This window comes from Jaculus jaculus, chromosome 6, assembly GCF_020740685.1.
Source record: "Jaculus jaculus isolate mJacJac1 chromosome 6, mJacJac1.mat.Y.cur, whole genome shotgun sequence".
NCBI lineage: Eukaryota > Metazoa > Chordata > Mammalia > Rodentia > Dipodidae > Jaculus > Jaculus jaculus.
This window is the reverse complement of record NC_059107.1, coordinates 138,282,091-138,305,422: the sequence shown is the minus strand read 5'-3', so window position 1 is coordinate 138,305,422 and position 23,332 is coordinate 138,282,091. Positions and strand designations below refer to the sequence as shown.

The window sequence follows — 23,332 nt, the reverse complement described above, 5'->3', positions numbered from 1 at the left end:
AGCTCCACGATGGCAGGGAAAACGACGGCATGAGCAGAGGGTGGACATCCCTCTCTGGCCAACATAAGGTGGATAAGAGGAACAAGAATGTGCCAAACATTGGCAAGGGGAACCATAAGCCCGCCCCCAACAATACACCGCCTCCAGGAGGCGCTAGTTCCCAAATCTCCATCAGCTGGGAACCTAGCATTCAGAGCACCTAAGTTTATGAGGGACACCTGAATCAAACCACCACACAACCCTATTTGCAAATAACATCATTTTACATATAAGTGACCCAAAAACCTTCTAGAAGTGATACACTCTTTCAGCAAAGTGGGAGGATACAAAACCAACATGCAAAAATCTGTAGGCCTTCCTATAAGTTAAAGACAAACATGGAGAAAGAGATCAGCAGCCTCAAAAAAAAAAAAAGAAAGAAAAGAAAAGAAAAGAAAGAAAAACACACACAAAAAAACCCAACCTTTGAATTTCACTAACTGAGGAAGTGAAAGACATGTACAATGAAAACATAAAAACACTGAGGAAAGAAATTGAGAATATGAGAATATGGAAAAACCTCCCATGCTCATGAATTGAAAGAATCAACATCATAAAAATGGCCATTCTGCCAAGGCGTGGTGGCGCACGCCTTTAATCCCAGCACTGGGGAGGCTGAGGGAGGAGGATCTCCATGAGTTCAAGGCCACCCTGAGACTACAGAGTGAATTCCAGGTCGGCCTGGTCCAGACTGAGACCCTACCTCGAAAAACCAAAATAAATAAATAAGTAAGTAAGTAAGTAAATAAATAAATAAAATAAAGCCATTCCAAGTAGTGGAGACTTAAACATGCAGGTGGGGGGGGGGGGACTCCGGAATCGGGGAGTCTTCTCCGCTGGAAGCTCGTGGGTCCACGGACCACCCGACCGGCTTTTCCTGATTAAAGGTGGAATTTTCCTTGGTTCTGGCTGGATTTGCTACATCATTGTCATTTGTCATTGGCTAAAAAGAAAAGCCCCGCATGGTTCAATAAGGGAACTACGGCCCCAGCTGCCTTACAGGAGAGTGGGTCTTCCCTTGCCCTGCGAGCCCTGGGTTGGGGCTCACTTTATGCTTGCTGTAGGGTCAGCTTTGCAGTTTGGAAAAGCTTTAGGAGCTCACTGCCCTTAATATTTTTTATTTATTTATTTTATTTGAGAGAGAGAGAGAATTAGAGAAACAACTGCAAGTGAACTCCAGATACATACATTACTTTGTGCAGCTGGCTTAAGTGGGTACTGGGGAATCGAACCTAGGTCCTTAAGCTTCGCAGGCAAGCACGTTAACCGCAAAGCCATCTCACGCACAAATCCCGGGGGAAGCTAATCTCAAACAGGACAGGCGGGGTGCAGGCGACCTCTGTAGTTGGCGCCCGGGCCGGAACCTTCCGAGCAGGCGCGGGCTCCTAGCGTCCCAGCGGCCGCTTCCGCCCGGAGGACTTTGCCCCGCGCACCCGGAAGGCGGGGCCCGGGGAAAATGGAGTTGTTGGCGGTCCTGAAGCGAGGCTTGCAGCAGCTCACCGGCCACGGCGGCCTCCGGGGCTACCTGCGAGTGTTCTTCAGGTAGACGTCCGGAGCTGGGTTCGGGGTGTCCAGGGATGGGCTTGTGCTGGCCGGTTTCTGGGAAGGGAGCCGAGGTTTGGGATCACCTTGAAGACGCGCGATTCTGCTCAAGGACACGGGCAGGGCGCAGCTCCGCAGATGGAGCTGGGATCCCGGGCCCGCCGGCCGCACCCGCCCGCGCCCTGAAGTGTCCTGAGCACGAGCTACTCACTTGGTGACCTTGGGGACTTTTTTTTTCCCCGCTTGCACTGTACTTCAAAAATTCCTGTGTTGAAGGAGATGTCATACTCTGATCTAGTCCTGACACCCCGGCAAGCACCAGCGACCACGGAAAACCAGCTGGAAACAGCGGAGTAGAATGAAGGAAGCTGGAGACTTGAGTATTAAGATGAACCCCTTTGGCTTCCTGATTTCCTGAAGGACAGTAGATAAAAGGAGTCCTTTAATTTAAAGATACTGTACTCGCGGTGATTAAAGACGCCTGGAACGCATCGTTGTTTTTTTAAATAATTTTTATTTATGAGAGGTGTGTGTGGATGGATGCATGCATGCCAGAGCCTTCTGCTGTTGTAAGCGAACTCCAGACACATTTGACACCGTGCACCTGCGTTTACTTGGGACCGAGAAATAGAAACTGACAGACAGGGTTTGCAAGCAGTACTTTTAACTGCTGAGCCATCTCTCCAGCCCTTGGGTAGCTTTTGTTACTGCGAATCTCATGTTGCCAGTAAAAACTTGATCATTTTTTAGTGTAACTTAGGCCCTTTAGTTATAGCCCTTTGGCTTTCCCAGCTTGTCTTCACAGTACACTGCAGAACTCAACCTGAAAGCTGATTCTTCAGTCGTGAGTGGCATGAGCTTATTGGTGAAAGCTAGACTTGTACAACCAGAGACCATCACCAGCATGTCTCCTTTCTGTAGCCAGTGCAGCAGCCTTTGTGTTTGAAAGTTGGGATTCTCACGTTATTTCTGTCTTGAGTCAGTCTCATGTCTTCTTTTTTTCTTTTTGGCGTTTACAGGGCAAATGATGTGAGAGTTGGTACATTAGTGGGGGAAGACAAATACGGAAATAAATACTATGAGGACAACAAGCAATTTTTTGGTGAGTGCAATATTTTACAAATGAATCATAGCATTGGGGCTGGAATTTGATTTGAGTCTGTTTCCCATACGGTACAAGGAACTTATACAGGCCCCTTGGAAAGGGCTGAAAAACTCCATAGATTCACGAAAAATATTAAATGACTAGCAGGGGTATGAACATATGCCCATTCTAGATGGGCCTAATGACTCATGCCTGTATACCCAGGATACTAAGAAACTAGGAATGAGCTGGTAGGGGGGAAGGGAGGCACAATCCCAGCCATGGGGGGTGGGCAGAGATAGGCCAGCATGAGACTACATAGTGAATTCCAGGTCAGCCTAGACTAGAGTAAAACCCTACCTTGAAAAACAAACAATAACAACAACAAAAAATTGTAGGAATGAAGAACCATGAGTTTAAGTTCAGCTTGGGTTACTCAGTGTGAGCTTGTGTAAAAAAAAAAAAACAGAATTCTTGCCCCCACTTGTAATCAATACAGTTGCAACTTCAAACAAAAGTGTTAAATTTTTTCTTTCACTTATCCAATTTTTGTTTGTTTGTTTGTTTGTTTGTTCGAGGTAGGGTCTCACTCTAGTTCAGGCTGACCTGGAATTCACTCTGTAGTCTCAGGGTGGCCTTGAACTCACAGTGATCCTCCTACCTCTGCCTCCCAAGTGCTGGAATTAAAGGCGTGCACCACCATGCCCGGCACTTACCCAATTTTGTGGTATTTTTCAGTCTGACAAATCCTAATGTGTGGAAAGACATAGGAAGGTTAGTGCAGACTTTTGGAGGGAAATTTGGAAATGTGACTCAGTAGTCAAGGTACTTGCCTACAAAGCCTAAGGTTCCGTTTTCCAGTACCCATGTAAGCCAGATGCAGAAGGTGGTGCATGCATCCGGAGTGAATTTGTTGCAGTGGCTATATTCTTTCTATTCATTACTTTGTTACAAACTTGAATATTAAATATTAAAGTAACTTCTTTCCTCATATTGAAAATAACTTTTGTTGTTGTTTTGACATAGGGTCTCGCTCTAGTCCAGGCTGGCCTGGAATTCACTATGTATTCTCAGGGTGGCCTTGAACTCAAACTCACAGCAATCCTCCTACCCCTGTGTTGGGATTAAAGGCGTGTGTCACCATGCCTGACCATTTTTTTTTTTTTTTTTTGCTAATGTGAACTTAAAATTTAGTGTAGGAAGTAAAGAGTCTTGTAATTTTATTATCCCCCCCCACTTTTTTTTCGAGGTGGGGTCTTACTCTAGTCCAGGCTGACCTGGAATTTTCTATGTAGTCTCCAGGTGGCCCACAGTGATCCTTCTACCTTTGCCTCCAGAGTGCTGGGATTAAAGGCATGCACCACCACGCCTGGCTTATTCACCTCCCCCCCTTTTCTTTTCTTTTCTTTTCTTTTTATTTTTTAGAGAGAGACAGAGAAAGAATATTGGCATGCCAGGGCCTCAGTCACTGCAACCGAACTCCAGACGATTGTGCCAGTTAGTGGGCATGTGTGACCTTGCACTTGCCTCACCTTTGTGCATCCGGCTAATCTGGGATCTGGAGAGTTGAACATGGGTCCTTAGGCTTCATGAAGTGCCTTAACCACTAAGCTACCTCTCCAGCCCCCCTTCTTTTCTTTTCTTTTTCTATGTAGAGTCTTGCTCTAGGTTAGGCTGACCCAGAATTCACTATGGAGTCTCATGCTGACCTTGAACTCATAGTGATCCTCCCTCCTCTGCCTCCTGAGAGCTGGGATTAAAGGGGTGTACCATCGCATTCTGCTTTTTTTGTTCAAGGTAGGGTCTTTCTCTAGTCAAGGCTGACCTGGAATTTACTATATAGTCTTGAATTCATGGCAATTTTCCTACCTCTGCCTCTTGAGTGCTGGAACTACAGGCATGTGCCACCATGCCCAGTTTTATACTTCTTTCAATACTTGCTTTTACATTTTATTTATTTGGGGGGAGGGGTAGAGGCAAGCACCTTAACCATCAGGCTATCTCTCCAGCCCTCTCTTAATACTTTATTTCTTAAATTTTTTAAAAAATATTTTATTTACTTATTTGAGAGAGAGGCAGAGAGAGAGAGAGAATGGATGCACCAGGGCCTCCAGTCACTGCAAATGAACTTCAGACGCATGCGCCACCTTGTGCATCTGGCTTATGTGGGTGCTTGGGAATAAAACCTGGGTCTTCAGCTTTGCAAGAAGCACCTTAAGTCATCTCTCTAGTCCAATACTTTATATTTTGAAGACTTTAATGGAAAGATGGATATATACTTATTGATGAAAATATGCTACAATGCTGTTTGTAAGCTTAAATAGTTTCAATTTAAAAACAGTGCCAAATTTTCATATTACTAAGCTAGACATACCTATAGGCATTGCTTTTTTTTTTTGAGGTAGGGTCTCACCCTGGTCCAGACTGACCTGAAATTAACTATGTGGTTTCAGGCCTTGAACTCATAGCGATCCTCCTACCTCTGCCTTCTGAGTGCTGGGATTTTTTAAAAGGTGTGTGCCACCACACCTGGCTTGTTTTGTGTTTTTTTTTTTTAAATTTTCTTCTGTTTTATCTTTATTTATTTGAGAGTGACAGTGAGAGAGAGGGAGAGAGAGAGAGAATGGGCACGTCAGGGCTTCCAGCCACTGCAAATGGGCTCCAGACGCATGCGCTTCCTTGTGCATCTGGCTAACGTGGGTCCCAGGAAATCAAGCCTAGAACCGGGGTCTTTAGGCTTCACAGGCAAGCGCTTAATCGCTAAGCCATCTCTCCAGCCCTGTTTTGTGTTTTTTTTTTTTTTTTTTTTTGAGGTGGGGTTTCACTCTAGCTTAGGTTGACCTGGAATTCACTGGGAAGTCTCAGGGTGGCCTTGAACTTAAGGTTCTGCCTCCCCAGTGCTGGGATTAAAGGCATGTACCATCACATCTGGCTTTTTTGTTGTTGTTGTTTGATTGATTTAAGAATTTATTGTTCTTTTACAAAATTGAGTTTGTCTTCCAAGATGGGTCTGATCTCAAACTCCTGGACTCAGGCGACTCTGCCACCGCAGTCTTCCTAGTAGCTCGGCTTACAGGCATGCGCCATTGTTCCCGCCTGTTGTACATTTCTTCACTTGCTTGTTGCATATTGGAGTTGTCACTTCAAAAGGAAAATGCCTTAGTCAACTCTTCATTGTACAGGGGCACCATTCAAGTGATCCATGAGGCAGTTCTGATCGGCTCTGTAGATCAGAATCATCCTCTGCTGGGTACAACTCAGGGTCCACATCAGGCTCCAGATCAGTACCACAAGGCTCACATCTTGTCAGAGGTGGCTCCTCAAAAGAGCTCACGTCACACCGAGTTGCTTTGTCAACTCTGGACTGCAGGTCCTCCTGCTTGGCCATGGTCGAGTTCTTCTGGAACCTACCACACATGCCTGCACAACCCTCCTTCCCCTTTGCTCTGGAGGCCTCGCATATGGGCCATACTCTGGCTTGCTCCTTCTCGCAGCATGACTGACTGACAACAGGAAGGGAGAGAGTGCTCTGACTTCCAGCTTACCACCTTGCCCATCTGCCGATAAAGCCTGTCCTTGCACAGTCAGCCGATGCTGTTCTCTAACTTCTGGAAAATGCTCTGTCTCATGCACAACGCCTTCAGGGTCATGCCATCCCTGTGGCTTCTATATCCTCAGGAAGCACAGCATTCAACCTAAAATTCCTCTTCAACACATAGATCAGCTCTCCAGTGGAGATGAAGCAAAGGCTTTTGGCTCCGTGCCTTTTGAGCTCTCTTTCAAGTTTTCCTCCCTGGCTTCCTCACATTCATCTCCCATCTCCATTTCTTCACCCGTACTGTGCACCCCACTCCTGATCTCATCTGAGCCCCCTTTTCTTGTTGCTGTCTGCGGGCCTGTCTGACATTGGCTCTTTATGGAGTGACCCTGACCTGCTACTTAAAGCCCTTTCTCGGGGACTTCACACTGGACTTCTCTACTGACTTTTTCTCTGGGCTTCAAGGCTCTGTCAGACTGAGAGTCACACCCAGGAGGCACATGTCCAGTCACTGGTGACTTCTCACTGTGGCTCAGGTTACACAGGACCACTTCATGGACTACACATGATTGTTCAGATTTGCTGCAAGCTTCAACATCATCTTCCTCCTCAGACTCCCAATACAACCAGAATGCTCACAGCCCATTAGATGAGGCCTGTCAGAACAGCCCACATCACACGGAACGGCTTCATCAGCTGTGTCACCAAACACCATCTCACATCTGTAGGCACTTCTACAAGAATATTCTCCTCAAGACTTGGCAGCTGTTCCTTCTGAAAACTGGCCACTTCCGCTGTACTGCCCACCTCAGCATCAGCCTCCTGCTCGAAGGGCTCTGTGTCCCCCTGCGTCTCCCTGTCTACCTGAGGCCACGAAGCACTGGGCTTTGTTCATCAATCACCCTGGGGCAGAAGTGGGTTGCTTCATCCACATTACTGCCCTGCGTGGGTGAGGGCCAGTGGCTTTCTGGGGAGCCGGGCTTTCCCTCGCCTTCGCTGACCTTTACCTTAGACCTCAGGTCTCTGCCCACCATGCTGCATGACCCCTGCCTTTCCTGCTGGAGCTGGATGTGAGGATTTCCTCACATCTGACTGAATGTCTTTCTGGCTTCTACTCAAATGAACCTGAACCTTCAGAGAAAGGTGACTGGACATTGGGAACAGTCCTATATCCATTCCTTTCTTTACCCATGGTCAACTCTAGGCCAGTGCTTGACCTCATGTCTTTGTTTCCTACAACTCCAACATTCTGATCCCATATAACTTGGGCTCTCTGCTCATCTGTTATGTCCTCACAGTAAGAAACTCTTTACTGAATCCCCCCACTTTCTTGTTTAGGGGGTCCATACAGCCCACCTGGAACCTCACGGAATCTCTGGTAAATCACATGAGACTGAGCCATGTGCTCAGGCATAACTTCCCCAAACAATGGGTGTTTTTCTCAGAAGTCTTCCAGAATGCTCCAGGAGAAGTACTGCCCTTTTTTCCTCTCACTTTGTTAGCAGCACCAGAACTTCTGGGACGTGGGCTTCTAAACAGAGGGTTAGTTGGGAGGTCTCCCTCCACAGAACTGGCTCTTCTGAAACCACATGAAGCCCCATCAGCTGGCCAGGGACTGTCTACAGCCTTGACTGCAGGAGCTTGTGAGCGGATGTCTTGTTCTGTACTTATGTTTTCAGCCACTGCAGGATGAGTCTTGTTTGTTTCCTTTCTTTCAAAGCCATTAGAAGAATGGAACTGTGGTGTTTGATGATAAACTGGAAATCCAGGCCACTGATGAGCAGGGGCAGGCAATGGAGACTGCCCTCCCCACCCGGAAGGTGGGATGACTGCCAAGTGCCCAAAGCCGCGGATGAGACAGCCTTCCATTGCTGAAAACTGCCCCTATAGGGGAGGGATTGGGGACTCCACCTCCATTCTGCTGGAGCACACCCTGCATGGAAGACTGGATAGGGTTGTTTCCAGTGATGCACAGGTTCATTTTTGAAGATGCTTTATTTTCCAGGCTGATGTTTGCTCACAAATGGGAAGATGCACAGCGGTTAGTGGTGCAGACCTGCAAACTGGGCCAGAAGCTGCTCTCTGGTGTTTTCTTTCTTTCTTTTTTTATATTTTATTTATTTGTTTATGAGAGAGAGGGGAGAGAGAGAGAGAGAGAGAGAGAGAGAGAGAAAATGAATATGAATGGGCACGCCAGGGCCATCAGCCACTGCAAACAAATTCTAGATGCATGTGTCACCTTGTACATCTGGCTTACATGGGTGCTAGAGAATTGAACCTGGTGTCCTTTGAATTTTTAGGGAAGCACCTTAACCACTCAGCCATCTCTCCAGCCCTTACTGTTTTATTTTTATTTATTAGAGAGAGAGAAAGAGTGTGTGAATGGGTACACCAGGGCCTCTGCAAATGAACTCCAGATGTATGCGCCAGCATGTACGTTTGGCTTACATGGGTTCTGGGGCATTGAACCTGGGTCCTTAGGCTTTGCAGGAAAGCACCTTAACTGCTAAGCCATCTCTCCAGCCCTTTTTCTTTTTGAGACAGAATTTCTCTATGTTGCCCGGGCTGGTCTTGAACTTAGCTGTCTTCCTACTCCAGTCCCTTAGGTGATGTGATTGTTGGATGAACTGCCACCCTCAGGCTTTGTTAGTTATTTGTTCTTAAGATTTATTTCTCTAAAGAAAAACAAAAAACAAAAAGCATACTTTGATATCAATGTATCTTTTTTTTTTTTGGAGCCCAGGCTGACCTGGAATTCGCTATGCAGTCTCAGGCTGGCCTTGAGCTCAATAGTGATCCTCTTACACTGCTTCCTGAGTGCTAGAATTAAAGGCATGTGCCACCACACTTGGCCTCAAAGTATCTTTTCATAAATAAGATCATGTTTAAGTAACATTAGTCAAGAGTTGTTGATTAGATGTTTATTTGAGAAACTATAAGGTAAATGCAGATTAACTTGCGTACTGGTTTAAGGTCAATTACAGGGATCAATTTAGCATTTCCTATTTGAGATATAGGGGCAGTAAGAAATGAGTACACTACATGTTTCTGCATATATGTGTATGTGGGTTATATTTAATTTTCATAGCAACCCTAAGATGTAGTCATCTTTTTTTTTTAAATGTTTTTTTATTTTATTTTTTATTTATTTATTTGAGAGCAACAGACACAAAGAGAAAGACAGATAGAGGGAGAGAGAGAGAACGGGCGCGCCAGGGCTTCCAGCCTCTGCAAACGAACTCCAGACGCATGCGCCCCCTTGTGCATCTGGCTAACGTGGGACCTGGGGAACCGAGCCTCGAACCGGGGTCCTTAGGCTTCACAGGCAAGCGCTTAACCACTAAGCCATCTCTCCAGCCCGTAGTCATCTTTTAATAGGAAATGAAATCGAGGCTCAGAAAGGTGGCCTAGTAGCTACTGATAATAAGTGACAGAGCCTTGATTGACACCCAGAACATCATTCAATTTAAGGACTCAGTGCAAACAGTTTCCCAAATAGTGGTTAGGGCCCCAAAGAGATTGATTGAGAGGGGGAGGGGACAGTTTCCTAAATAGTGGTTAGGGCCCCAACTAAGTCTATAGTAATTTGTTAAATGCTGTTTGATGACATGAGCTGTCTTACTTACCTATCATTTATAATACTTCCTATTTTACATAATTTACAGCTTTCCAAAACAAACAGGGGTAATTGGTTTTGTTTTGAAGCAGGGTTTCACTTTAGCTTAAGCTGACCTGGAACTTACTCTCTGGCCCCAGGATGGTCTTGAACTCACATTGATCTTTGTACATCAGACTCTCAAGTGCTGGGACTAAAGGCATATGCCACCACTCCTAGCCAGAGGTATTTTTTTAATAAAATATTTTATTTTTGTTTATTTGACAGAAAGAAGGAGGAAAGAGAGAGAATGAATGGGTATGCCAAGGCCTCCAGCCACTGCAAACGAACTTCAGATGGGTGCATTCCCTTGTGCATCTGGCTAACGTGGGTCCTGGGGAATCGAACTTGGTTCCTTTGGCTTTGCAGGCAAATGCCTTAACCACTAAGCCTGGTGTTTTTTTTTTTTTTTTTAAGCTTTTGCCCCCTGCCTTTATTAGATATAGTTTGCTGAATAACAGAGTACACCAAAACCTGACCTAAAACAAAATATGTTATCTCACAGATTGTGGGGGTCTGGAACCAGCCTGCGAGTGACTTAGCAGGGTCTTCTGCTTCAGGGTCTCTCATGGGCCTGCAAGCCAGGACTGCACTCAGCTCAGAGTTCCAGTAGTGACACGGAGCTTCCAAATGCACTCCTGGGTAGCTGGCTGGCAGCCTGTCTCAAGCCGTGCTATGCCAGCAGTTTCCAACGTGGCAGCTGGCCTCGCTCCGCAAGAGGGGGGGATCAAGACAGAAGCTCATGTCTTCATTCTTCACATCTGGTGTCCTGCTCATTTAGGAGCTAGTCACTAGGGCACACCTGTACCCAAAGGGTAGACCAGCCGGAGGTGGGACCACTAGGAGCCACCTTGGAGGCTGCCTAGCACATGTAAGACACCAGCCCTCCATAGAGCCCGGGAAGTCTCTGTATGACAGGAGGCCAAAGTCCAGAATCTCATCACTGAAGTCAGATCCAGGAGGTTAATCTTCCCAGGTGCCATTTTTAAACTCCCGCTCCAGGAGGGGGAATCGTTTTTGTCTGTAGACCATGAAGCTAGAGATCACCTTTATTTTCCCTTCACTCTCACACAGATGATACGTGGGCACAATGTAACCACCACAGACATTCCTGCTCTTAAAGGGGAGGATGGAGACGTGCAGGAGTCACCAGGTCTAGCCCCTCTCGGGGAGGGAATACTCCCGGACCCAAATGTCAGACAGTGGGGATGCCAGGCTGCCGTGCTAGAGGCTGCCTACCACACAGCCCTTCTTTTCCATTCTGGTAATAACAGGGGCACAACTTCTGAAGTATGTTATGAAGCCTGAGGTATGGGTGAGCTTTCATTATATATGGGATATATGGTATTTCTATGAGCTTGCTTTGCAATTTTTTCTCTGACTCAGAATAAAAATTATTTTTGAATGCAAGAATATTGGAGGAGGTTGCTTAAAATTTGATTTCCATGTATTATGGCTATAGTTTTGATTACTTTTAGACTAGTGATTTTTATCAAGATTAAATAAATGTTTTTCTAAACTTTACTATCACACCTGCTCCATACTTATTCATCTGTGTTCTGTATATTTCTCCAGTTTATTAATGCACTGTGAACTTGCACAAAATTCAATTTACATTCCTTTGTGAAACATCAGTCTACTTTGAAGATGGAAGCTTCTTTTTTGTACAATTGACTGAACTAGAGAAAAAGCTCCCACTTCTATGTTGCTCTCTGAAATCGTGGTAAAATACTCCTTTTCTTAAAGGTTTTTTCTTGTTCTTTTGAAAAATCTTTTCATTTTGTTTAATTTTTATTTACTTATTTGCAGGAGAGAGAGAGGGAGGAAGAAAAAGAGAGTGAGAAAATGGTCACACCAGGCCTAACTCTAGACACATGTACCACTTTGTGCATCCGGCTTTATGCGGGTCTGGGGAAATGAACTGAGGCCACTAGGCTTTGCAAGCAAACACTGTAACTGCTGAGCCACCTCTCCAACCCAAGGTTTTTCTTTTTCTTTTTCTTTTTTTTCAGTGTATAAGAGTGGTTCTCCACGGATAGTTCTGCTTCATGGGGGACATTAGACAATACCTGGAAACACTTTTGGTTTACAACTTGAGTGTGTTACTGGCACTTAGTGAGTCCAGGCCAGGGGCCTGCAGAGCATTCTGTGACATGTGCACAGGACAGCCTCTGCCCAATAATCACTTAGTTCAGAATGTCAAGTGTCAAGGCGAGACACTGTAGTCTACAAACACATCAGTCCTTCCACCCTAAACACGAAGGCATTACAAAGTTGCTTCAGCCTTAGGTATTATATAAACTGATTTTTTTCTAGTTGCATATTTTCTCAAAATAAGAAAAATGCAAAAATGTGATGCATAGCAGCAACCACTGGCACACAGCTCCACAGCAACCACTTCACCGGGAGTTAGTGGAGTCTGAGGTGAGGAGCAGAGAAAAATGGGGCTCACTGTCAGTAGCTTGCTCACTTGTTCTGACTGAGCAACAAGTGCTGGGTGCTTTGCGACACTGTGGAATCTAACATTATGCTTTAATCATGTGGAATCACTGTAATTAGAAAACATCCAAGCTAGAGCATGGATAAGTGTGTTCTTAAATTTCTGTATGTTCTAAGGACAATGTCAAAATATTAAAAGTTAGAACAACATACAGCAATCACTGGAATCTCTAAGATAACTACAGTATCTTTAATAATAATGCTCACCTTTTTATTACTCTGTGTTTTATTTTTATTTATTTATTTGAGAGAGAGAGAGAGAGATACAGAAATAGGCAGGTAGAAAGAGAGAGAGAGAGAATGGGTGTGCCAGGGCCTCCAGCCACTGCAAACGAACTCCAGATGCATGTGCCCCCTTGTGCATCTGGCTTATGTTGGTTCTCGGGAGTCAAACCTAGGTCCTTTGGCTTTGCAGGCAAGTGCCTTAACCACCAAACTATCTCTTCAGCCCAAGCCTGGTGGTTTTTAATACACACATGCATATGTACATAAGACAGAGAGGGAGAAAAAGAGAAAGTATTCACATGATTATTGTGAATACCTCTCTGCTGTGGTCTGTGAAAGAGTGCTTTCTTTTGTGTCACTACCCTGAACAACCACCCTCTGTGCTCTGTCCTCTGCTAGGAGCGAGGGGAGAAGCGGATTGTTAACTGTGAGAAAGGTCTGAACCCTGTCAATAGCTCAGGCCCTGGTTCCATGATAAAGCCTGGAGCTTCACCTCACTAATACACCAAAACTGTTATTCCTCAAGCATTCTTGTTATGTAAGTGTACATAAGTGCATGGAAAGACTTTATTGATTTATTTGAGAGAGAAAGAGAGAGAACGGGCACACCAAGGCTACTTGCCACTGCCGGTGAACTCCAGACACATGCAGCACTTTGTGCACCTGCCTTTATACGGGTGCTGGAAAATTGAACCCTGGCTGGCAGGCTTTGCAAGTAAGCACCTTTAGCTGCTGAACCATCACCCCAACCTTAAAAAAAAATTATTTATTTATTTATTTGAGAGAGAGAGAGAATGGGAGCACCAGGGCCTCCAGCCACTGCAAACAAACTCCAGACACCTTGTGCATCTGGCTTGCATGGGTCCTGGAAAATTGAACCTGGGTCCTTTGGCTTTGCAGGTGAGCACTTTAACTGCTAAGCCATCTCTCCAGCCCCCAGCCCAACTTTTGTCTTTTAATGAAAAGGTTGCCTTTTTTTGGCATCTTGTATTAGGCTTTTAAAAAATTAAGTTTTTGCTCACATCTTTCCACCAGGCCGTCACCGATGGGTTATATATACTACTGAAATGAATGGCAAAAACACATTTTGGGATGTGGATGGAAGCATGGTGCCTCCTGAGTGGTAAGCCAAGTCAACACTTTATTTCATATGATTGACAGTTTTTATTTTATGACAAGTATTTACTGACTAGCTACTTGTAAGGCTTAAGTTAGTGATAGGATTTTGTCCCAGTCACAGTGGCATGTAACAAGTCATTCTGCAATTTAGTGGCTTAAACAGTTACTTAACTCTCATAGTTGGTTTTTTTGTTTGTTTGTTTTTTCAAGGTAGGGGCTCACTCTAGTCCAGGCTGACCTGGAATTCACTATGAAATCTCAGGCTGGCCTCAAACACACAGCCATCCTCCTACCTTGGCCTCCTAAGTGCTGAGATCAAAGGTGTGCGCCACCACGCCCGGCATCTCTCATAGTTTTTGTGGGTCTGGAGTTTAGACAAGACAAAGAAAGGATGGCCTGTGTCTACTTAGGATGTCTAGGGCCTCAGCCTGGAGGTTGGAATCATCTGAAAACAGTTCACTTCGCCCTGCTCAGTTAATGCTGACTGCCAGCTGGGGGCATAGCTGAGGCTGTGGCTTGGAATCTTTAGGCTGCCCAGGCTTCCTCAGTGAGAGAATGCAACAGAAACCATGCTGCTGGACTTGCCATAGTTTTAGAAATCATCCAGAAGCACTTTTTGTCTCTTCAAAATGGCATTATACATTATACATGTGGAGTGCAGAATAGTGTGGCAGCTTAGGAACAAGCAGTCAGCCACAGTACCACTACCTCTGCATGGGTGAAGTTCTCTGACCTTTTCTAGCGGTTGACTTCAGGCGGTCCTTGAACTTGTCTACGAGGAGTTTTCTCATCTGTCCGAAATTTTCTGGAGTCTCTAAAAACTCTGGTTTCATAGTATATGCATATTGAAATGAAATTTGTTGTTGTTTTTTTTTGAGGTAGCGTCTCACTCGAGCCCATGCTGACCTGGATTCCACTCTGTATTCTCAGGCTGGCCTCAAACTCACAGTGATCCTCCTACCTCAGCCTCCTGAATGCTGGGATTAAAGGTGTGCACCACCATGCCCAGCAGCAAAGTAATTCTATTTTTTATTTATCTATTATATGAGAGAAAGAGACAGATATATAGAGAGAATGGGTGTGTCAGGGCCTTCAGCCACTGCAAATGAACTCCAGATGCATGTGCCACCTTGTGCATCTGGTTTATGTGGGTCCTGGGGAATTGAACCTGGGTCCTTAGGTCATAGGCAGCACCTTAACCACTAAGCCATCTCTCTAGCCCCTCAGCTCATTCGTGTGTGTGTGTGCGCGTGTGTTTGTATTTGAGAGAGAGAGGGAGAAAGAGGCAGATTATAGATAGATAGATAGATAGATAGATAGATAGATAGATAGATAGATAGATGGATGGATGGATGGATGGATGGATAGATAGATAGGAGGAAAGAAAGGAAGGAAGGAAGGCCGCATCAGGGCCCCTAGCTGCTGCAAACAAACTCCATAGTGAATTCCAGGTCAGCCTGGACTAGAGTGAGACCCTACCACAACCGCCCCCCCCCCCAAAAAAAAAACATTTGTTTACGAAAGACAGACCAAGAAAGAGCGTGTGTGAGTGAATATGGGCACCAGGGCCAAGTGCCGCTGCGCAGGTCCTCATGCCCTCGGGTGAGTTGTCTGCATTTTCATATGCTTGGGATTACATATGCTGCTCTGCTGGTCGATGAGGATTCAGAATATTTCCATCCTTGTAGAACATTCTGCTGCATATATTTAGCTGTCAAAATGTAAATGAGCCAGACGTGGGGTCTGGGGAGATGGCTCAGTGGCTAAATGCACTTGTTTGCAAAGCCTGATGATGTGGGCTCGATTCTTCAGAGTGCACAAAGTGGCACAGGCATTCAGAGTACATGTGCGGAGGTAGGAGGAGTGCCGTGAGTTGGAGGCCACCCTGAGACTACACAGTGAATTCCAGGTCAGTCTGGGCTACAGCGAGACCCTACCTCAAAAAAACAAAACAAAATGAAATAAAATAAAAAGGCAAAAATAAAATAAAATAAATATTGAAGGGCTGGACAGATGGCTCAGCAGTCAAAGACTTGCTTGCAAATCCTGTTGACCCAGGTTAGATTCCCCAGTAAGCACATAAAGGCAGATGCACAAAGTGGTACATGCATCTGGAGTTGTTTGTAGTAGCAAAAACCTTATTGATTTAAGTGTTTGCGTGTGTGTGCTTGTACACGTGCACATTTGCATGTGTTGTGCACATGCACAATAGGGTCTCTTGCTGCTGTAAATGAATACCTGTCTGTCTAGCATTATGTGGGTGGTAGCTGGGCCAAGCAAGCTTTGTAAGTAAGCACCTTTTACCACTGAGCAGTATTACCAGCCCCCCTGATTTTACTTGTGTATATATTTTATTGACAACTTTCATAATTATAAACAATATCCCATGGTAATTCCCTCCCTCTCCCCATTTTCCCCTCTGAAACTCCACTCTCTATCATATTGCCTCCCCCTCTCAATCAGTCTTTCTTTTATTTATTATTTTATTTTTTTCTTTGGTTTTTCAAGGTAGGGTCTCACTCTGGCCCAGGCTGACCTGGAATTCACTATGTAGTCTCAGGCTGGCTTCAAACTCAAGGCAATTCTCCTACCTCTGCCTCCCGGGTGCTGGGATTAAAGGTGTGCATGACCACGCCTGGCATCTCTCTTTTATTTTGATCTTTTCTTCCTATTATGATGGTCTTGTGTAGGTAGTGTCAGGCACTGTGAGTCATGGATATTCAGGCCATTTTTGTTTTTCTTTTCGAGGTAGGGTTTCACTCTAGGCCCAGCTGACCTGGAATTCACTCTGGAGTCTCAGGGTGGCCTTGAACTCACGGCAATCCTCCTACCTCTGCCTCCCGAGTGCTGGGATTAAAAGCATGCGTCACTATGCCCAGCTTATCCAGGCCATTTTGTGTCTGGAGGAGCATATAGTAAGAAGTCCTACCCTTCCTTTGGCTCTTAGATTCTTTGTGCCAACTCTTCCACAATAGACCCTGAGCCTTGGAAGGTGTGATTGTGATATTTCAGTGCTAAGCACTCCTGTCACTTTTTCTCAGCACCATGGTGTGTCATGAGTCATCCCAAGGTCAATGCCATCTGGAAAGTGAAGGTTCTCTAGCCAAAAGTGAGAGTAGCATTAATATATGGGTATGAATGTTAAGAGAAGTACTTACTGGGCAGTTTGGTAAGCATAGTATAAACATGTAGCCAGATACCAGCAGACGTTATACCCCTAGGGCTCATGACTACCCCTGTTTTAAGTTTTCAGTATGAGGGATGTATTCCCTCCCATGTACTGGGTCTCTAGTCAAATTAGAGAGTGGCTGTTTTCCCTCATAACAGACATGCCACTATTGCACCCGTTGGCTCATTTGACCTGGCTGGCCAAATATAAGGCTTGCAGTGTCCACTGTTGGATATCTTCACTGATGATTTCTCTCTCTCCCATTGAACTTTGTGCAGCATGGCTTTTTCCAGCTTTCTGTCAGCTGGTCTACACAGGAGAGGTTTTTCAGCTCAGCTCCAGCAGGGTTTCTCAGTGACCTGGCAGCCCAAGTGTGTGGAGTCTTCAGCAATAGAGTCTTTCCTGGTGGGAAACCAGGGGCCTCGGTAATAGCCTGTAATGTTTGGGGGGCATCAGGGACCTCCCTAGCCAACAACTCACTGAAAGGTATCCCATCCCTGGCACTGAAAATTTTCTAGTAACAGTCTATGGCTCCTGTGTGTTCCATTGTCCAACAAAGTAGGTTTCCATATGTCTTATTTATATCCTCTTAGATTTTGATTAGCTCTCCCTCCACCTTTCCTTACTCAATCTCTTCCCCTGACTTACTTAAACCTTTTCACCCCCATTAATCTGTTCTACTTACATGTATACAAAACCATTCCATTAGGTACCCCCTCCCTCCTTTTCTATTCCCTTTCTATCTTCTTTCTAGCTTACTGGCCTATGCTACTGAGTTTTCTTCCTAGTTACACAGAAGTCCAGTTATTTGTAGCTAGGATCCACATATGAGAGATAACATGTGACATTTGGTTTTCTGGGCATGAGTTACCTCACTTAGCATAATTCTTTCCAGATCCATCCATCTTCCTGCAAATTTCATAACTTCGTTTTTCTTTACCACTGAGTAGAACTCCATTATATAAATGTGTCACATCTTCATTATCCACTCATCAGCTGAGGGACATCTAGGCTGGTTCCATTTCCTAGCTATTGTGAATTAAGTGGCAGTAAACATGGTTGAGCAAGAATCTCTAAGGTCATGAGACAAATCCTTAGAATATATGCCTAGGAGTGCTATAGCTGGGTCATATGGTAGATCAGTTTTTAGCTGTCTTAGGAACCTCCACACTGATTTCCACAATGGCTGGACCAGATTGCATTCCCACCAATAATGTAGAAGGGTTCCTTTTTTTCCACATCCTTGCCAGTATTTATGGTCATTTGTTTTCATGATGGCAGCCAATCTGACAGGAGTGAGATGGAATTTCAGTGTAGTTTTAATCTGCTTAAAGCATTTCCCTGATGATTAGGGATGTATAACATTTTTTTAGATGCTTATATGCCATCTGTATTTCTTCTTTTGAGAACTCTCTATTTAGTTCCTTAGCCCATTTTTTAATTGGGTGGTTTGATTTCTTATTATTTAATTTTTGAGTTCTTTGTATATCCTAGATATTAATCCTCTATCAGATGTATAGCTGGCAAAGATTTTCTCCCATTTTCTGTAGATTGCCTTTTTGCTCTATTCATTGTGTCTTTTGCCATACAAAAGGCTTGTAATTTTATTAGGTCCCAGTGATTTATCTGTGGTTTTATTGCTTGAGTAATTGGGGTTATATTCAGAAAGTTCTTGCCAAGACCAATATACTTAAAGGTTTCCCCTACTTTTTCCTCTAGCAGTTTCAGAGTTTCAGGTCTGATGTTAAGTCTTTAATCCATTTGTATTACATTTATTGAATTGCATATATTGAACCATCCCTGCATCTCTGGGATAAAGCCTATTTAGTCGGGGTGAATGATCTTTCTGATATATTCTTGTATTCTGTTTGCCAATATTTTGTTGAGAATTTTAGCATCTATGTTCATGAGGGAGATTGGTCTGTAATTTTCTTTCTTTTTTCTTTTTTTTTTGTTTTATCTTTGCCTGGTTTTGGTATCAAGGTGATGCTGGCTTTGTAGAAGGAGTTTGGTAGGATTCCTTTTCCTATTTTATTGAAAAGTTTAAGAAGCATTGGTGTTAGTTCTTCCAAGAAGGTCTGGTAAAATTCACTGGTGAACCCATCTGGGCCTGGGCTTTTTATAGTTGGGAGATTTTTGATAACCGCTTGGATCTCCATACTTGTTATAGGTCTATTTAAGTGGTTAATCTCATCTTGATTTAATTTAGGCAGGTCGTGTGAATCAAGGAAATCATCCCTTTCTTTTAGATTTTCAAATGTAGTGGAGTATATGTTCTTAATAGTAAGTCCATTTGATTTTTGGAATTTCTCTGGCATCTCTTGTGATAGTGCCTTTTTATCTCTAATTTGTGTCTCTTCTCTCTTTCTTTTGATCAGATTTGCTAAGGCTTTATCAATCTTGTTTATCCTTTCAAAGAACCAACTTTTTGTTTTATTGATTCCTTGGATTATTTTTTTGGTCTCTATTTTATTAATTTCTGCCCTAATCATTATTATTTCTTCACATCTACTGGTTTTTGGTTTGCCTTGCTCTTCTTTTTCCAAGGCTTTAAGGTGAAACATTAGGTCGTTTACTTGAGACCTTTCTAATTTCTTTTTCTTTTTTTCTTTTTTTGTTTATTTTTATTTGAGAGAGAGAGAGAGAGGGAGAGAGAGAGAGAGAGAGAATGGGCATACCAGGACTTCCAGCCACTACAAACGAACTCCAGACGCATGTGCCCCCTTATGCATCTGGCTAACGTGGGTCCTGGGGAATCAAGCCTCGAACTAGGATCCTTAGGCTTCACAGGCGAGCACTTAACCACTAAGCCATCTCTCCAGCCCTTAATTTCTTAATATAGGCACTTAAATCTATAAATTTCTCTCTTAGGACTGCCTTCATTGTGTCCCAAAGGTTTTGGTATATTGTGTTCTCATTATCATTTATTCGACTCTATGAAATTTTCAGTTTCCTTCTTGATTTCTTCATTGACCCATTCATCATTTAGTAGTGTATTGTTTAGTTTTCATGATTTTGTGTATGCTGTATAGCTTTTCTTGCTATTGATATGTAGTTTGATCCTGTTGTTTTTAGTTAGCATACAAAATAATGTTTTATTATGACATCTTCCTACATACATATTATCCTTTGGTTAGATTTGCTCTGCACCTTGGCTCCACTTACTTTTTGGACTGTGTTTGTTGGGAAAGCTAGAGGAACAGTGTGGCAGCTGGCTGATCCTTCAGGAGGCTACTGTATACAGACAGCTGTTTAGTCAGAAGATGATAGAAGCTGGGCTGGCATGCTAGTGATGCAGGTTGTAAGATTTGGGATGGTAGAAGTTATCTATCACTGGGGCACAAGTTATCCCAAACTTAGCTTAAGTTTGTAAACACTGGCCCAGGGCTGGAGAGATGGCTTGGTGGTTAAGGTGCTTGCCTGCGAAACCTAAGAACCCATGTTCTCTCTAGATCCCATGTTAGTCACAAAGGTGAGGCAAGTGCAAGGTCGCATATGCCCACTAGGTGGCACATGCATCCAGAGTTTGATTACAATGGCTGAGGCTCTGGCACACGACTTCTCTGTCTCTCCTCTCTCTCTCTTCTCTGCTCTCTATAAAATAAATAAATAAATAAATAAATAAAAATAAGTAAACATGGTGGGGGGTTTGGAGAGATGGCTTAGCGGTTAAGGTGCTTGCCTGCAAAGCCAAAGAACCTAGGTTTGCTTCTCCAGTCCCATGTAAGCCAGATATACATGGTGGTACATGGTAATTCATTTGCAGTGGCTGGAGGCCCTGGCACGCCCATTCTCTCTCTCTCTTTCTCTCTACCTGCCTATTTCTGTATCTCTCTCTCGCAAATAAATAAATAAAAATAAAATATTTTTAAAAAACTAAAATAAACATTGGTCATACCTTTTTTTTTTTTTGGTTGTTCAAGGTAGGGTCTCACTCTAGTTCAGGCTGACCTGGAATTCACTTTGTCGTCTCAGGGTGGCCTTGAACTCTCGCCATCTTCCTACCTCTGCCTCCCAAGTGCTGGGATTAAAGGTGTGTACCACCTAACCTGGCTTTTTTTTTTAAATTTTTTTTTAAACTTATTTTATTTGAGAGCAACAGACACAGAGAGAAAGACAGATAGAGGGAGAGAGAGAGAATGGGCGCGCCAGGGCTTCCAGCCTCTGCAAACGGCAGACGCGTGCGCCCCCTTGTGCATCTGGCTAACGTGGGACCTGGGGAACCGAGCCTCGAACCGGGGTCCTTAGGCTTCACAGGCAAGCGCTTAACTGCTAAGCCATCTCTCCAGCCCTTTTTAAAAAAATATTAAATTAATTATTTGACAGAGAAAGAGGGAGAGAGAGAGAGAGAGAGAACGGGTGTGCCAAACTCCAGATGCATGTGCCTGCCCCCTTGTGCATCTGGCTAATGTGGGTCCTGGGGAATTGAACCTGTGTCCTTTGGCTGTGCAGGCAAATGTCTTAGCCACTAAGCCATCTCTACAGCCCATGTTTTCTATAAGTCAGCAATTTGAGTGGTTTTGCTGAGTGCCTCTGCTTTGGGCCTTTCACAAGGCTGCAGCTCTGGTGTCATCTTAGAGCAGCAGTAAACTCAGGACTTCATGTGGGAAGGAACCACCACCAAACTCACATGTGCCCTTGCACAGGGCTACCTCCTGACATGGCAGTTGGCTTCCCCAGAGCCATCAGGCAGAGAAAACAAGAGTACTCTATAGGTGGAAGTGGCATTTCTTACTTCCTCACTTCCTTATTCGAAGCAGGTCAGTCAGACCAATCCATACTGCAGGTCCTAGAAGGATGAGGCAGAGGATCACAAGTTCAAGACCTGCTCAATAGCAAGTTTGAACCCAGCCTGAACAGTAGCCAATATTCCCCCCCCACGGGAAGGGAGGGGCTAGTTCTGTACGCAGTGGTGGAGCACAGCCTAGCCTGGGAGAGGCCCTGCCGCAGCGCCAGCACTAGTCGGTGGGTCATGAGCTGTGCTGCCTGCGGTGCAGGACTTCTCTGCCGGCATGCTGGTGCCCGCTAGCCAGTGTCCCTCGGTGCTCCCTCCCCGTGTCCTGCTTAGGTACCAGTGACTACTATTCTACTCTGTACTTACATGAATTCCACTTTTTAGCTTCCATATAGGCAGGACCTGTCGTGTTTGTCGTTCTCTGGTTGGCTTGCCTCCTTTAGTAAAGTGTCCCCCAGTTCCATCCATGTTGCTGCAAATAACAGTGTATCCCTTTTGTGGCTTGCCAATTTTCCAGTGTGTGTGTGTATGCCGCATTGTTTGTTTTTTGTTTTGTTGTTGTTGTTGTTGTTGTTTTTTCAAGGTAGGGTCTCACTCTAGCCCAGGCTGACCTGGAATTCACTATGGAGTCTCAGGGTGGCCTCGAACTCCCAGCGATCCTCCTACCTCTGCCTCCCAAGTGCTGGGATTAAAGGTGTGTGCCACCACGCCTGGCCCTATTTTTTTTAATGTTTTGAAGAGTTCCATATTATTTTCCATAATGGCTATAATAATCTACATGCCCACTGATAGTTTCAAAGATCTTCTCTTTCTCCACACCCTGGTGTGGATTTTGTAAATTATTTTTGTATTTTTTGATAATGGCTGTCTTAACTGGAGTGACGTGATACCTCATTTTGGTTTTGATTTGTCTTTAACCAGTGATGAACATTTCTTCATGTGCCTATTGACTTTGTATATCTTATATTAAAAATATTCTTTTGAATTTTTTGATTTTTATTTATTTAAGAGAGAGAATGAGAGAATGGGTGTTCCAAGGCTTTCAACTGCTGCAAACAAACTCCAGATGCATCTACCACTTTGTGCATCTGGTTTATGTGGATCCTGTGGCATTGCTTGGTCCTTTGGCTTTGCAGGCAAGCACCTTAACTGCTAAGCTATTTCTCCAGCCCTGAAAAAAAATTTTAAAATACAGGGCTGGAAGCTGGGCTTGGTGGCACATGCTTTTAATCCCAGCACTTGGGAGGCAGAGGTAGGAGGACTGCCATGAGTTCAAGGCCACCCTGAGACTACATAGTGAATTTCAGGTCAGCCTGAGCTAGAGTGAGTCCTTACCTCGAAAAACAAACAAACAAACAAAATACATGGCTGGAGAGATGGCTTAGCAGTTAAGGTGTTTGCATGCAATGCCAAAGGACTCCCGTTCGACTCTACAGGACCCACGTAAGCCAGATGCACAAGGGGGCACATGCATCTGGAGTTTGTCTGCAGAGGCCCTGGCACACCCATTCTCTCCCTCTCTCTCTCTCTGCTTCTTTTTCTCAAATTAATAAGTAAAAAATATATATATTTAAAAATTCTTAAAATAAATATAGGTAAAACTTAAAAAAAACCCCACAAAGCTTCAAGACTTAAAGATCTTTGACCTGGACTACTACTGAGAAGGGATGACAGCCTGGCATGGGGAAGCAGTTTTGGAAGGTCTAGTCAGGAGCTCCGCTTTGTAG

General features: G+C 44.4%; 1 protein-coding gene across 1 annotated transcript in view; it reads left to right on the top strand.

Moving 5' to 3' along the window:
- The first annotated feature begins 1,430 nt into the window (after positions 1-1,430).
- The window catches only part of Ndufa12 (NADH:ubiquinone oxidoreductase subunit A12), a 40,336-nt gene continuing 18,434 nt past the window's right edge, over positions 1,431-23,332 (top strand). Inside the window, exons 1-3 of the mRNA XM_004650184.2 lie at positions 1,431-1,581; positions 2,601-2,683; positions 13,618-13,705. Of these exons, the coding sequence (XP_004650241.1) occupies positions 1,496-1,581; positions 2,601-2,683; positions 13,618-13,705 (257 nt within the window). The 5' untranslated portion in view covers positions 1,431-1,495. The remainder of the gene's footprint in view (positions 1,582-2,600; positions 2,684-13,617; positions 13,706-23,332) is intronic.